This window comes from Triticum urartu, chromosome 6A, assembly GCF_056163025.1.
Source record: "Triticum urartu cultivar PI428250 chromosome 6A, HENAU_Tu73, whole genome shotgun sequence".
NCBI lineage: Eukaryota > Viridiplantae > Streptophyta > Magnoliopsida > Poales > Poaceae > Triticum > Triticum urartu.
The window spans coordinates 310,025,512-310,041,242 of NC_141878.1; the positions used below are offsets into that span (position 1 = coordinate 310,025,512).

The window sequence follows — 15,731 nt, forward strand, 5'->3', positions numbered from 1 at the left end:
TCCGGTGACTTCCTCCCCGGTCTCCTCTCCCAGCATGTCACCGGATTCTACACCTTCATCTCCGGTGACTTCTTCGTCGCCACCCCCCGATTCTACCTTGACGATTCCTCCTTCTATTATTCCATCTTTTCCTCAGCATTACACTCGTCGTCCACGACCAGTCGATGCCTCTGTGGATGAGTCGTCATCTTCCTCTCAGCCTACTTATGGCTTGCGTTCTCGTCCTCGTCCGCCTGTTGATCGCTTTGGATTTCCCACCGCTGGTGCTGCTGTTCTTGAGCCGACTTCTTACCGTCAGGCTGTTGTTCATCCTGAATGGCAGTTTGCGATGGCAGAGGAGATTGCTGCTCTTGAACGCATTGGTACCTGGGATCTTGTTTCTCTTCCTCCCGGAGTCCGTCCGATCACTTGTAAGTGGGTCTACAAGGTTAAGACTCGCTCCGATGGTTCTCTTGAGCGTCACAAAGCTCGTCTTGTGGCTCGTGGTTTTCAGCAGGAGCACGATCATGATTATGACGAGACTTTTGCTCCTGTGGCCCATATGACCACTGTTCGTACACTTCTTGCCGTTGCCTCTGCACGCCACTGGTCTATATCTCAGCTTGATGTTAAGAATGCCTTTCTTAATGGTGAGCTGCGTGAGGAGGTGTACATGCAGCCACCACCTGGGTATTCTGTTCCTGATGGCATGGTATGTCGTCTTCATCGCTCTCTCTATGGCCTTAAGCAAGCCCCCCGCGCCTGGTTTGAGCGCTTTGCCTCTGTGATCACTGCTGCTGGTTTTTCAGCAAGTGCTCATGATCCAGCATTGTTTATTCACCTTTTTCCTCGTGGTCGGACTCTTCTTCTTCTCTATGTTGATGACATGATCATCACGGGGGATGACCCCGAGTATATTGCCTTTGTAAAGGCCCGTCTTCGTGAGCAGTTTCTTATGTCTGATCTTGGACCTCTTCGCTACTTTCTTGGGATTGAAGTCTCTTCTACCTCTGATGGCTTTTTTATATCCCAGAAAAAGTATATCCAGGATCTTCTTGCTCGTGCTGCTCTTACTGACGAGCGTGTTGTTGAGACTCCTATGGAGCTCAATGTTCACCTCCGTGCTACTGATGGTGATCCTCTCCCTGACCCGACGCGTTATCGTCATCTTGTTGGCAGTCTTGTCTATCTAGCTGTCACTCGTCCGGACATCTCTTATCCGGTTCATATTCTGAGTCAGTTTGTCTCTGCTCCCACCTCGGTTCACTATAGTCATCTCCTTCGTGTTCTCCGATATCTTCGAGGCACGATCTCTCACCGTCTATTCTTTCCTCGCTCCAGTTCTTTACAGCTTCAGGCCTATTCGGATGCTACGTGGGCTAGTGATCCTTCAGATCGCCGTTCACTTTCTGCTTACTGTGTTTTTCTTGGTGGTTCTCTCATTGCCTGGAAGACGAAGAAACAGCTTGCAGTTTCCCGTTCGAGTGCCGAGGCTGAGTTGCGAGCAATGGCTCTTTTGACGGCAGAGGTGACTTGGTTACGATGGTTACTTCAGGATTTTGGTGTTTCTGTCACTACACCGACTCTGCTCTTATCTGACAGTACAGGTGCTATCAGCATTGCGCGCGATCCTGTGAAGCATGAGCTCACCAAGTATATTGGTGTTGATGCTTTCTATGTGCGCGCTGGTGTGCAAGATCAGGTTATTGCTCTTCAGTATGTGCCTTCCGAGTTACAGTTGGCGGATTTCCTGACGAAGGCCCAGACTAGAGCACAACATGGCTTTTATCTCTCCAAACTCAGTGTTGTTCATCCACCATGAGTTTAAGGAGGATGTTAGACTTATAATATAAGTCATGTACTCCTTTGTATTTATCCCGTTGTATAAGGGGTTTCCTGCATATGTTCCACACATGTACATGTATATATATCGGCCTATGGCCTCATGGGAATACATGTTGCATATTCCTAACAGGGGGTGGGTGAACGAGCAAATTAGGACAAAACCCTGGCGCTGGTGTACAAGATCACATGAGAGTGATGTCAAGTTTCATGGACTTTTTTATGGTATGTTGCATTGAATTTTCAAGACAAAATTGAAATCCTACTTTCAGGTGTTCCTGCAAAGGATAACAAAAAGAACGGACATCAAAAGAATTGATCAAAATTTGCAGCAGATGTTTTCCCCTAATCTGTGGTACACAGCAGCTACACAATCGCGTTGGTCTCTCTTCTAACACTACTGAAGTCACCGGTGATGCCACAAAGCAATTCCCATCTACTGAGATCTCTCAACGACTGAACAAGTATCATCTACACTACATCTGTTGCCTCAGGCCGAACCACCAGAAATATAGTCCATCTGCGGACCTGTTGTGCAATTTCGGTCATTTCAGTTGTAGCCACTGAGGCACGATCGTCAGGGTTTACTGAGGATGCTACATATTTACGCCAGGGAGGGTATTAGCTAGATTAGATCACTCCAAACAGAAGAATCGCCTTCGCCGCATCGAGCATGTACATCCTTGAGCCTCTCGACGGACTTGCATATGCCGCTGCAGCTCCAATCAAAGGATGCCACGCAGATATTGCCAGCTTGCCCTTTCCACTCACAATCTGCAGAGATATCAATGCACAATTATAAGAGGTTAGAGAAGTATACGGTAAGTGTTTTTTATGGTGAGAGGCAGACCTGGTGGAGTTCCACAGCACATGTTCCTTTCATCAATATGATTAACCTCTAACCCAATAAACCATGACCCAAGTGATACATCTTCGTTCGCATACTTGTGTAAGATAGGTCTGACAAAATCAAAAGGCATCATCAGATTGACTTTAATTTTTATCTGGAGGACCATTTTATGACATGACCATCAATGGAACATACTGATTTATTGAGATATAGGTCGCAAGATCTTTTGAGATGGCATATATCTGTCCAGTAGCATGGCGAAAATACTTGTTTCCGTCCTCCCCAAATTTCCAGGCCTCAGGTTCATGGTACTTCAGATTCCTACATGACGAGCAGGTTCAAGCGTAGTTTGTACCCCAAAGCTAGAATTTAATTGCAAGACAGTCTAGTTAACATTACTTGTCAGCAAGAACTGGGCCTGACTTCATGCAGCCAATATAAGTTCTTGGTTTAGCTTTATGCCTCGCAAGGGTAGTGGCAAGCATTCCTGTTTTTCCATGTGCAGCGTACCAGTAATGTGATAAACAGAAGTGGGGTTTTTTTTCTGAAAGAAGGCAATAACATCAAAGAAATAAAATGCACCTAAGTTCACATGCACATCATCATCGACCTTGACGAAGAAGTCAGCATCCCAAATGCCCACGGCCGTGGAGAAGAAGATTTTTGTCTTTGCGGAGAGTTCATGATACCCCTCGACATGGTCCTGAATGATAAATGAACAAAACCAACAGGTAACATGGTCAGTGCTACTAAAAATTTCTAATAGAAGTATGTTTTGATCGGTGTCATAACATCACTGAATGATACAGCCTTACCAGTCTAAGAAAGTCATGATGCTGTGCATCTTCTGCATCTATTGCTTTGTCCAATATACTATTGGATGTAGCACTGCACAATCACCAAAACCGTTCACATTTTGCAAGGAACTAGTACCAGATTTTCAAGCGGACAGGAATAGCAACATAGAACAACCCTAATATTAAACCTCTGTTCTATAGAACTACTCCCTCCGTTCCGAATTACTTGTCTTGGATTTGTCTAGATACGGATGTACCTAGACTCATTTTAGTGCTAGATACCTCTGTATCTAGACAAATCTAAGACAAGTAATTCGGAACGGAGGGAGTAGATGATACCCCGCATGTTGTTGCAGAAATATTGCAACAAATTTAAATGTGATTCGTTGTATGAAACATGAATATTTGAAGTAATAATATGAAAGGCCAGAACTGAAAATACATATAATTTATTATGTTTGAGTACTATATTGTTATGGCGCTGCTAGAAGGACGGTGCGAAAGGGCCGGCCGAGGGCCTTTTGCCCACGGCCGGGCAAGATGGAAGGGATTTCCTTCTTAATTCTTGCTTCATTAGATTGATACATCTCCTCTCTTTATATAGAGAGGTTTACTTGACTCCCAAGCAAGGCTTACTTGACTCCCAAGCAAGGCTTACTTGACTCCCAAGCAAGGCTTACTTGACCCCTAAGCAAGCGACCCTTATCTCTAATTAACCCTAAGACTAACGGGCTATACCGCCAGCCAGGCCATTAGGCCCATTACGTACTCTAACATATATAATTGTAAAATGTGTATTAAATATAAATAACATAATAGAATGAAAATTCTCATGTATGTTTGCATGTTGAGATGAGTCTTTTTTTCATGCATGTTTCATGATGAAGTGGCATGCTTGCATGTTGAGAGACATATGGTAGTGGAGGTGGGCCTTTTCTCATGCATGTTGTGCGATGATGTGGCATACTTGCATGTTGAGAGAAATAGTTAGTGGGAGCTAGCTATTTAGATATAAAAGAGAAGGAAGATGGATTAAATCAGAGTTGTGTCACTGAATCATCCATTGCAACCAAGAGAGTTGAGGTGTTCTGATGGCAAATTGACAACTAGCAACTTAGCAAGAGACTTGTGCATGTCTTACCCCAAATTTGGTGAAAATTATTATAGCTTATTCATGGATGCCTGCAACTCCACCTATGTTGTCTCAATGTAGCCGGTCCCAAGCCTGGGTAAAGGAGGAGGATTGTGATAGGCTTGGCGAGCCAACGTCAAAACGCAGCCACTCTTACGAAGATGAAACCTAGAAGAACACCGTTGGGGCATAACCCTCTTAGCGAGACGCCATATCGGAACCCGGGTGTAATGTTAAACGGCAAGGCCCGGGCCGTCACCCCCTTGGTGGTGCGCCGTATCTTGATCTGATACAGTGATAAGTGAGCAAGGACCGCGTCGTCGCATCCTTAGTGGCACGCTATATCGACGCCGGGTGTAGTGAAAAAATGAGCAAGGGTCTTCGCATTTGGCTCGACAAGTGCGAAGAGCAAGACAGCTAGCCGAGCCTAGTAGGATCCGCATAGATAGCTGGAATGTAGGGAGTGTAAGTTACGGGAATTAGTGGATGCAGCGGTGAGGAGGGATGTTGACATCCTATGTGTCGAAGAAACCAAATGGAAGGGACACAAGGCGAAGGAGGTAGAGGATACCGGCTTCAAGTTGTGGTACACAGGGACAACTACAAACAGAAACGGAGTAGGCATCTTGATCAACAAGAGCCTCAAGTATGGAGTGGTAGCCATCAAGGGGCAAGGGGACCGGATTATCTTGGTCAAGCTGGTCGTTGGGAACTTAGTTCGCACTGTTATCAGGGCTTATGCCCTGCAAGTAGGCCACAGTGAGAGCACCAAGAGTGAGTTCTGGGAAGGTTTGGGGGGAACTTAGTTCACATTGTTATCAGGGCTTATGCCCCGAAAGTAGGCCACAGTGAGAGCACCATGAGGAATCTAGGAAGGCTTGGGGGACATGGTTAGGAGTGTACCTATTGGCAAGAAGCTCTTCGTAGGAGGAGACCTCAATGGCCACGTGGGTACATCTAACACAGGTTATAAAGGGATGCATGGGGGCTTTGGATATGGCAGCAGGAATCAAAAAAGAGAGGATATTTTAAGCTTCACCTTAGCCTACGGATAGTAGCTAACACCCTCTTTAGAAAGAGAAAATGAAGGCGGGGTATAGTAGTACCAATCTTCAAGAACAAGGGGGGTGTTCAAAGTTGTACTAATCACCATGGAATTAAGCTGATGAGCCATACAATGAAGCTATGGGAGAGAGTCATTGAGCACCGCTTAAGAAGAATGACAAGCGTGACCAAAAATCAGTTTGGTTTCATGCATGGGAGGTCGACCATGGAAACCATTTTCTTGGTACGACAACTTATGGAGAGATACAAGGAGTAAAACAAGGACCTGCATATGGTGTTCATTGACTTTGGGAAGGCCTACAATAGGATGCCGCGGAATGTCATGTGGTGGGCTTGGAGAAATACAAAGTCCCAACAAAGTACATTACCCTCATCAAGGAGATGTACGATAATGTTGTGACAAGTGTTCGAACAAGTGATGGCAGCACTAATGACTTTCCAATTAAAATAGGACTACACCAGGCGTCAGTTTTATACAAGGAGATATCCCATGGTGTATGCTCTTTGCGGATGATGTGCTACTAGTCAACAATAGTGGGACAGGGGTTAATAGAAAGTTAGAGCTGTGGAGACAAACATTAGAATCGGAAGGTTTTAGGCTTAGTAGAACTAAAACTGAGTACATAAGGTGTGGTGTCAATACTACTAGGCACGAGGAGGAAGTTAGCCTTGGTGGGCAAGCGGTACCTCAAAAGGACACCTTTCAATATTTTGGGTCAATGTTGCAAAAGGATGGGGGTATTGATGAAGATGTGAACCATCGAATCACAGCTGGACGGATGAAGTGGCACCAAGCTTCTGGCATTCTCTGTGACAAGAGTGCCACAAAAGCTAAAAGGCAAGTTCTACAGGACGGCTGTTCGACCCACAATGTTGTATGGCGCTGAGTGTTTGCCGACTAAAAGGCGACATGTTCAACAGTTAGGTGTGGTGGAGATGCGTATGTTGAGATGGATGTGTGCCCACACGAGGAAGGATAGAGTCCAGAATGATGATATACGAGATAGAGTTGGGGTAGCACCAATTGAAGAGAAGCTTGTCCAACATCGTCCGAGATGGTTTGGGCATATTCGGCGCAGGCCTCCAGAAGCTCCAGTGCATAGCGGACGGCTAAAGCGTGCGAAGAATGTCAAGAGAGGTCGGGGTAGACCGAATTTGACATGGGAGGAGTTCGTTAAGAGAGACCTGGAGGATTGGAGTATCACCAAAGAACTAGCTATGGACAGGGGTGCATGGAAGCTTGCTATCCATGTGCCAGAGCCATGAGTTGGTCGGGAGATCTTATGGGTTTCACCTCTAGCCTACCCCAACTTGTTTGGGACTAAAGGCTTTGTTATTGTTGTTGCAAAAGGATGAAGATGTCAGCCATCGAACCAAAACTGGATGGATGAAGTGGCGCCAAGCTTCTGGTGTTCTATGTGATAAGAGAGTGCCACAAAAGCTAGAAGGCAGGTTCTATAAAACAGCAAATCAACCTACAATGTTGTATGCCGCTGAATGTTGGCCAACTAAAAGGCGACATGTCCAACAGCTAGGTGCAGCAGAGATGCACATGTTGAGATGGATATGTGGCGACTCAAGAAAGAATCGGATCTGGAATGATGATATACATGATGGAGTTGGGGTGGCCAATTGAAGAGAAGCTTGTCCAACATTGTTTGGGATGGTTTGGGCATATACAACGCAGGCCTCCAGAAGCGCCGGTGCATAGCGGACGGCTAACGCATGTTGATAATGTCAAGAGAGGTCGGGGTAGACCAAACTTGACATGAGAGTAGTCTGTAAAGTGAGATCTGAAGGAGTGGAATATCACCAATGATTTAGCCATGGACAGGGGTGCGTAGTCCACGGAACCATGATTTGGTTTCGATATCTTATGGGTTTCAACTCTAGCCTATCCCAACTTGTTTTGGACTGAAATGCTTTGTTGTTGTTGTTGTTGTTGTTGTTGTTGTTTTGTTGTCATAGATGCCTGCGGGAATACTTTCTAAAACAGACGAGAAAGAATCATCCAAATTATATGATTGCAGGCTCTAGGGAGAGAATTTTGCAACACCAGAGATTAAACAGTAAAAATGACCTGGGGGCAAGAAGAACCACTTGTTTACCTATGGCCTATAGTGAAGCGGATAACTATTCCCTTCTGTTCTTCAAGCTGCAGCAGCTTCTCACCTAAATGAAGAAGAGAACTTTAGTAAAAACAAAATAGTGGACTATGACAACATTTGGAATTCAATAACAATGTAATAAATATCAAGGTGGTTACAAAAGTTATTATTCAATAACAAATGTAATAATGCAGAAGAGAACTTTAGTAAAAACAAAATAGTGGACTATGACAACATTTGGAATTCAATAACAATGTTATAAAGGTTATGGTTGACATAACAAAGAAGAAAAGGAAAAGTATATACAGTATGCACATTTACTTGAATAACTTTTGCTACAAGAAAAAACCATCAATTTAGAGCTTGCTGGCCTGGCTTAGACCTATGTGACGAATCATTGGCCTAAAAAAGATACATGGGAATTATATCCTTAAATGATAAAAATCAAATGTCACATTTTTACCAAGTTCGAGCGACGTCTTCGTAGCCGTCTGATACTACGCACAAATCTTGGCGCTCTCCACTTGCCACATCGTCACCAGGGGATCCTTAGCTTCAGGGCGGAACTATGCGAACGAGGCTCCAATCACACCCACCCAGTCGCCGCCACCCATTTCGCCCCCACTTCCCACTGATTCTTCCATCTCCTCGCCTTTTTTTTGCAGGTGAAAAAAAAGTATCCTTGTGTGCCCGTATTCTGTCCAGTGAGCTCAGTGCCCCTTGGCCGTGTTTTGATGATCTGATCTTGCACCGCCAACATGTTTATGTGCTTACATCATCGTCGTTGGTAACATCTTTCCTAAAACAGGCCCATGCAGGATGCAGCCCATGATTCAGAAGACACTTCATCGCTTGATTGACACATTCCACATACCAAGTGAGTGTGCATTGGTGCAAGAATTGGTACGTTCCTGCAAGATTTGTCAATGGAACAAGACCGAGACTCTTCACCCTGCTGGTCTGCTTCAGCCTCTGATGGTGCCCTCAACGGTCCGGTTGGATATCTCAAATGGATTTTATTGAGGCCCTTCCTTGTGTCCATGGCAAGACAGTGATCCTTTCTGTTGTCGATCTCTTCTCTAAATATGCACACTTCATACCATTGGCACATCTGTCCACTGCTATCTCGATGGCCAGAGCTTTCTTTGACGGTATTGTTCAGCTCCATGGGCTTCCATAGTCCATTGTATCATTCCTCGCTTCATGACACTCCCTTCAAGGTGGTCTACGGCCATGACCCTCCTGCTCTACTAACTTACAACAAGGGCGAAGCCAAAGTTGAGTCAGTAGGGACCGCTTTTGCAAGAACATGATCAGTTTCTTCAGGAGGTTTGTGAGCGTCTGCTTCAGGCCCAACAAGGCAACAACGCAGCAAGAAGTACTACGATGAGCATCATCGGGATCCGTCCTTTGATTTTGGTGAGTGGGCATGGCAGCACCTTCACCACAGGCAAGCTGCTTCATTGCAAGGCCATACACGTGGCAAGTTAGCTCAGCGCTTTTATGGACCTTACAAGATTCTGGAGCATGTTGGTTCTATTGCCTACAAGCTGGATCTCCCGGAAGGCTCTTGTCTACATGATGTCTTCCATGTGAGCCTTTTGAAGAAATTCCACGGTGTTGCTCCTTATGTGACAGCCACCATTGTCGTTGATTCAGGATGGTCGCGTCATTCTAGAGCCTGCCAAAGTACTAAGCTCAAGCATGCGCAGAGTGAAGCATGTGCTTGTTCAATGGGTAGGTTCTTCGGAAATGGATGCCACTTGGGAGCCCCGTGCTGACTTCATCATGCAATATCCAGATTATCAGCTCGAGGACGAGCTGCTTGCTGATGAAGGGAGAGATGTTATGTGGGTTCCTTATGTTACGCGGAAGGCAGCAGGGGCAGGTTAGGCTGTAGCTAGACAAGGGCAGTTTGATGTCCAGAGGATGCCTCTGTTTTGGTAGTCTTCAGGTTGTTAAGGTAATCTAGTTTGAATCAGATTCCAATTAGAGTCCAGGATATGCCAAAGTAGTACTGGCCTGTGTCCTATATAAAGGACCTACTAGTGTAAGCTAGAGGAGGAATATAATCAATAAAGTCTAGTTTCCCTAATCCATGTTCTCTATCTCTAATCCCCACTGCCTTCTGCTACTGCACGACGGCACCGCCTCGCCGACGAACCGTCGGCCCCCAAGCACCTCCAGGCCACTGGATCGCCCTCAGATCTAGGGGCTGTTCCACAGTGCCATATGCTTAATCAGGTGCATGTGCGGAAACATGGTCTGATAAATGTATTCAATCACGGCATGATAGTGTAAACGATGGTGACTGCAGAAATAAAACAGTTAACAAAAAGAGACATGTTGCTTCTAACTGCAAACAAATGGTTTTATGGTACCCTGTATTGTGTAACAATACGCTAACTAGATCATCAACATCCAAATTCAGTAACCACAAACATGCTATTATTCATCGCAATTAACACCAAAGTATTACCAACCTTGAGGCATCCATGTCTCCCTGACTGAATCACGACGCTTGCGGCTACTGAAAGCGGTGTTAACTCCAACGACAACGAATGCTTTTTTCCTTGATTGACTAGTTTCTGAAGTTACTGGCACACCAGAACGGACCAGTTCCAACGTGCTTCGCTTTGCTGCAAGCTCCATCTGCAGCGTTGAGATTGACTTATCCAACAATCTACCACAAACAATCCGAAGAACAAAAAAAATCAGATACAAGTAACCAAAATACAGTTGAACTCTTAGATTTAACACTGGATGGGGTCAAATGAGCTCACTGTATGGCTTCATGGGTCCTGGTTACCTCTCCCATTATATCCTTGTGCTCCCCATGCTTCTGCAATCCAATTGTAAATTAGACAGTTCAAGGAAAAAGCAGTATAAAACTTGATAAATCATGCAAATTTACTGAATTTGGAAACCCACCCTCTTTGTATTGCAATCCTCTGACACAAGTTGCAACTCCTGGTCTTGTCTCCTGTGTTGGGACATGATGTGGTTATTGGTATTTGGTGCTGTCCAGAAGCTGTAAAAGCACCTGTAAGGATTCATCAATAAATTCCAAAAAGCAACAACAAACAAGTATTTCATCTTCAAAATGTATAACTTGAATTCCCTTGGAGATTAGGAACCAAAATTATCCTTACTCTTTGTTATTTGTTTCAATTACAGCCCTTTCCAAGGATCAACTGAACAACCTTCAACTTGAATCCCAATAAATTTATATTTAGCTACAATTTCTGTCAAGATAAAATCTGTCCAACACAACTTCTCTGGCATGTAAAATACTACTCCCTCCGTCCGAAAAAGAGGGAGTACCTCTGTACCCATAATATAAGACGTTTTTGCAGTTCAAAGACGTTTTTGCAGTTCAAAATTGAACTCCAAAAACGTCTTATATTATGGTACGGAGGGAGAATAACTTTGACAGCGCAAGGACAAATATGTACTTATTCCAAATCCAAGCTTTACTAATAGAAAGTAAATCCACACTGAGAGAGAGAGAGAGAGAGAGAGAGAGAGAGAGAGTAGGAATCCACACAAAGGGTTCGTCACTCCATCTAGAGAAGCACTGGTATACTAGCTCAGTAGTACGCGACCTAAATGAACATTCACTTCTACAAAAGGCAAGCTCTTCAGTATAGATCTCACACGGGCGTTTAATTATTGGGCTGGCTGCAAGTAGCAAGACATTCTTCGAACAAAGAAAATGCAGTGACGAGCTTGTATCTACTATATCTAAATAGGAGCCCCCCACTAGCTGATTTTCCTGCGCTCTCACGTGTCCACGTCACCATAAATTCTTTTAGCCGTTTGATTGACCACAGGTGGCTCAGGTCTGCAGCCCAAGAGTTGGTCCCCCCTTGCTCCACATGCCTCCCGTTAGCTCCTCCTTCCTGGGCTCCTTGCCTCCCGAGAACGCAGCATGGATGCTTCGACTCTTTAATTTCCTCTTCAACTTCACCAATTCATGTGTCGTCCTCTTCTCCTACCATCCTAAATTCATTCCTGCCAAAGTTCCAAATCCTAAATTCGTTCCTGCTATATATGCATCCGACCTTAGGAGTGAAGAACAGTACTGATATGTGTATGCATCACACCAATCCGTTTCACAATGATTGAAGCCAATGCAAGCCAGTAAGTAGCCGTAGTCTTGCACATGCTGTTTTGGGTTCAGATATATTATATCACTGGAGGCTATATATTGATCACTTCAATTTCTACCTTCAGTTTCGCGGGCTATACTACCCAGCTAAATTACTCTACATCTATGAACTGTTCTAAAAATCGGCCAACTCATCAGTTAACTGACCAGTTAATCGCTGCTTGGAGGCACACCGATTATACACCCTATTGGGCAAGTTAACTTTTTTTAGACAAATTCGGTGAGTTAACTGGCCAGGGGGATTAATCGGTCTGACAAGCCCATTAATCGGGTGTCAGACCAAGAAATGGGGCATCTCTGATTAACTGACGCTGGTGGGGTCAACAAAGCCGAAAATTTCCATGGATCTTGCCTACGAATTTGATTGCCATGGATCTTCACTCGGACTTGGGGGAGTTAATTTTGCTGTCTCAATTTCACTTGCAATTCTAATTAGTTGTGGTAGACGATAGGTTAAACCACGTGTCGGCTTGTCTCCCTTCCCTACCACGACAGGCCCCCAAGGGCCCAAGACACCCTCGGGACATCAGAAGATTTGCCACTGCCTCAGGAGGAGGAATACCGCCATGTCACATATCAGAGTAAGGAAGAACTCTACAAATAAGGAAGAAAATACCCTGCATGTGTCATAAACCGACGTAAGGGCCAGACTCCAAGCTCTACACGCCCTATGCACCGACATGGAGGCCTTCAAGTTGTGCTATGTAAGGGCCACCAGGAGCATCATAGAGGGGGACCTTCTCTGCACCATTGTAGTCTAGACCACCTAGAAAGGATTCCGGCGCTTATCGTCCGAATCTCCACCATCTCATCTCGACAAGGCACTCCGTCTCATCAAGATCCTCTGTCGACATTGTAATCTTTTGTACTCTCCATATATATAAGAAAAGAGAAAGGCAGGAAGTAGAGCTTTTACACACATTGGGGGCCAGAACCTGGGTATATTGTATGTTTGTGTGATCCGTGTCCAAAGACCCCCTGGTCTCCTGACGTGGCGTCCCCTCGACAACAAAATCCACGTACTCCCCCTTGGACCGCTATTAGGATCGATGAAACAGCCCTCGACAGCTATTAGGATCGATGAAACAGCCCTCGACAGTTACCACTTCACGTTCAGATGTATTGTTGCCAGTTATGGTTGATCCTTTTGTGCAAAAAAGTATATTTGATTTATTCCTAATAGATGGATGTTATTTCCCTTGCCTTTCAGCAATATCATTCTGACCTAGTGGCATGCTCACCAAGTGCCTGTACAATGACAAACTTCCAAGATCAAATGTATTACCAATACATATTTTCTTGCCAGATGTTTATCATTGATCTTTTTTATGTCTTTCTTAGTGCTACTGATTATCACCTCATCCTCCATCCTTAGTGGCCCGGTGCCCTCTTTATAGTAAGTTAGTAACTTCTCTATTTTCAGGTCTGTTCCTATGAACCATTGTACTATTTGTCATATCTGTACATGTGCAGTTATATGTTTATATATTCTTTTTTTTTTGTTTCTCTTGGTCCCCATATGTATCGATGTGAAGAATTCAAATTTAATCTAATCTACATGTCCATGTCACGAAACAGCCCTTCCCTTAATTAGATAGTCCATTATTAGGTGCTTTTCTTTGTTGTTTGTTCAATATCGAAGTACCCAACATACGACATGATCAGGTTGCAAGAAACAATTTACCTCCCTGCTCATGCTCATGTGGTCTCAAATTAAATGTATTTTTCACTTTCTTCCAGACCCAAAGTGGTCGGACCCTTCCCCGGACCCTGCACAAGCGGGAGCACGCACACAGGGATGCCCCTTTTTCCATTAACAGGTCAAATATATGCGGCAATTTTCTTTTCATGTTCATGTTTTAAACTTCTATGATAAGATCCAATACCGTCAACCCATTTGACCTTTTGTTGTATCTGTTTTATCTTGCATACTATGTTCCCTTTCCGATTCAATTCTAGGGAACTGCCTATATATGGCGGCAGTTGCAGGTGTTGCTCCTCTCTTCATGTTGTCAACATGTTTTCCTTTCTTAGTTGAGGGCCTACAGGAACAAGCTGGCAATTAATATGCTATACCATTTTGACCCACAGGTAGATAAACAAGTTGGCATGCTTCTTGAGATTCGCCTGCTTTAGGCGATTTATGAATTTGACACAGATATTTGCACTTTTCTTCCTAACGGCACCACAAGTACTTAAGTGGAGTGTTTTGATTTGTTTAAATGTTTGAGAAGCATCTATTTAGTACTATTCACATAATCTGGAACTTATCAACCAGAAATTCAGCGGCAACCCGCGAGGTATCTTCTACTAGTTCGATGATGAAACATGAGTCCCAAAACGTAGCATGCACCAGTCCACATCAGAACGCGATCTCCTGTGTTCTGAATAAGAAATGCGAGCTTTCCACCAACCCCAGATCCCCATGAGCTCAAGAGGAGAGAACAAAGAGAAAGAGACAGATTAAAATCCAATTTCCCTCCAGAAAACAAATCTCAGCACGCCATTGGCTAGAGGTTGGACAAAACAAACTTGGTCAACCTCGAGCGGTCAAAAACCAAGAGAAAAATCGCGCAAGCTTTTGACAGCCGTCCGAGCCTCGCCGGCATTAGCCCCAGCAATCCCTCCAATAAGAGAGGAGCGCGCGGCGAGATCTAATGGCTCCTGCGGACATATAGAAGGGCATGGAGGGAGAGAGTGAGAGAGACCCACCGGTTGGTGAAGAGCATGCCGAGCCCGAAGCTGAAGCCGCAGAGCAGCAGCAGCCTCCACCTCGCAGACGACCTCCTGTCGAGCGCCCCGCCCTTCCCCTTCATCCGCTCTCGCTCGCGCCCAATCAATCAATCAGTCCCGCCGCTGAATCTCGTCCTCGAGCGAACGAGTAAGCGAACCCGAGCCGACCTTCTTCCTCGACTCAGCGTCAAAGGGGAGATTCGAGACTCCCTGTGAGCTAGGCCCAATTCGCGCGGAGATTCGTCGGAGAAGGCAGACGGCGGTCACCAGCAGTCGAGGGGGAGGAGGAGGAGGAGGAGGAGGAAGCTGGGCTGGCCGAGTTTGTTTAGCTGTCTGAAATTCTGAAACGGGGAGCGTGGTGGGCGGCCTGTTTTGTTGGTCTTCTCACGCAGCTTTTGAGAAAAACATTTTTGTTTTATTTTTATTTCCGTCTTTCTTTTTCTTCTCAAAAAAGATAGGCGAGCTGTTCTCTTCTCTACATTTGCATTATGTTGGCCAGCAGCTTTTTTTAGAACTGTCATCTAATCACTTTATTTATTTAAAAAAACAGATAAAACAATATCAGTCCGATTGCGCAGCATGATCAACATACTAAGACATGATTGCATATACTCCCAAGATTTGTGATTGCATGATCAACTTACTTTTTTTATAAAAAAAATATATTAATATCAAAAAGATATCACATACACCTGGTCTCTGCAAACAACAAAAATGTCAGCAACATGAACAAAACCATCATCTTTAACGACACTATACCACATATAAGGAGGGTTCTCCGAAGCAACGCCTTCAAGAAGATAACAATGCACAACCGCTGTCGTCGCCATGTCTAACCGCAAAAGTCAGAACATGGGTTTTCATCCCGGAGAGGTCCGATCACCAGACAATGCATTCAACAAGGAAACGACTAGAGAGTCATAATTGTCAGCTACAACCAATGAAGGCTAGACCTAGGGTTTTCATCCCGAAAACCGAGACGCAGACATCAAAGAGCACCACCAAGAACGAAGTCATCCTGTGTCGTCGCCCCCACTTGCCGAGCTGCTGCAAT

General features: G+C 44.8%; 1 protein-coding gene across 2 annotated transcripts; it reads right to left on the bottom strand.

Moving 5' to 3' along the window:
• Window positions 1-2,123: 2,123 nt before the first annotated feature.
• On the bottom strand, window positions 2,124-15,033 carry LOC147965097 (beta-1,3-galactosyltransferase 7-like). Of its 2 annotated transcripts, none has more exons than XM_087527885.1 (11): window positions 14,657-15,033; window positions 10,705-10,804; window positions 10,557-10,615; window positions 10,257-10,456; window positions 7,774-7,837; window positions 3,487-3,559; window positions 3,254-3,374; window positions 3,071-3,158; window positions 2,867-2,992; window positions 2,672-2,781; window positions 2,124-2,595 (listed from the first exon to the last, which is right to left on the bottom strand). In XM_087527885.1, the coding sequence occupies exons 1-11, from the start codon at window positions 14,758-14,760 to the stop codon at window positions 2,447-2,449; spliced, it is 1,194 nt and encodes a 397-aa protein (XP_087384011.1). In that variant the 5' UTR covers window positions 14,761-15,033; the 3' UTR covers window positions 2,124-2,446. The 2 variants fall into 2 exon arrangements, with proteins under 2 accessions (XP_087384011.1, XP_087384010.1); XM_087527884.1 differs by having other exon boundaries at window positions 10,705-10,816; window positions 14,657-15,032.
• Between the last annotated feature and the right edge of the window lie 698 nt (window positions 15,034-15,731).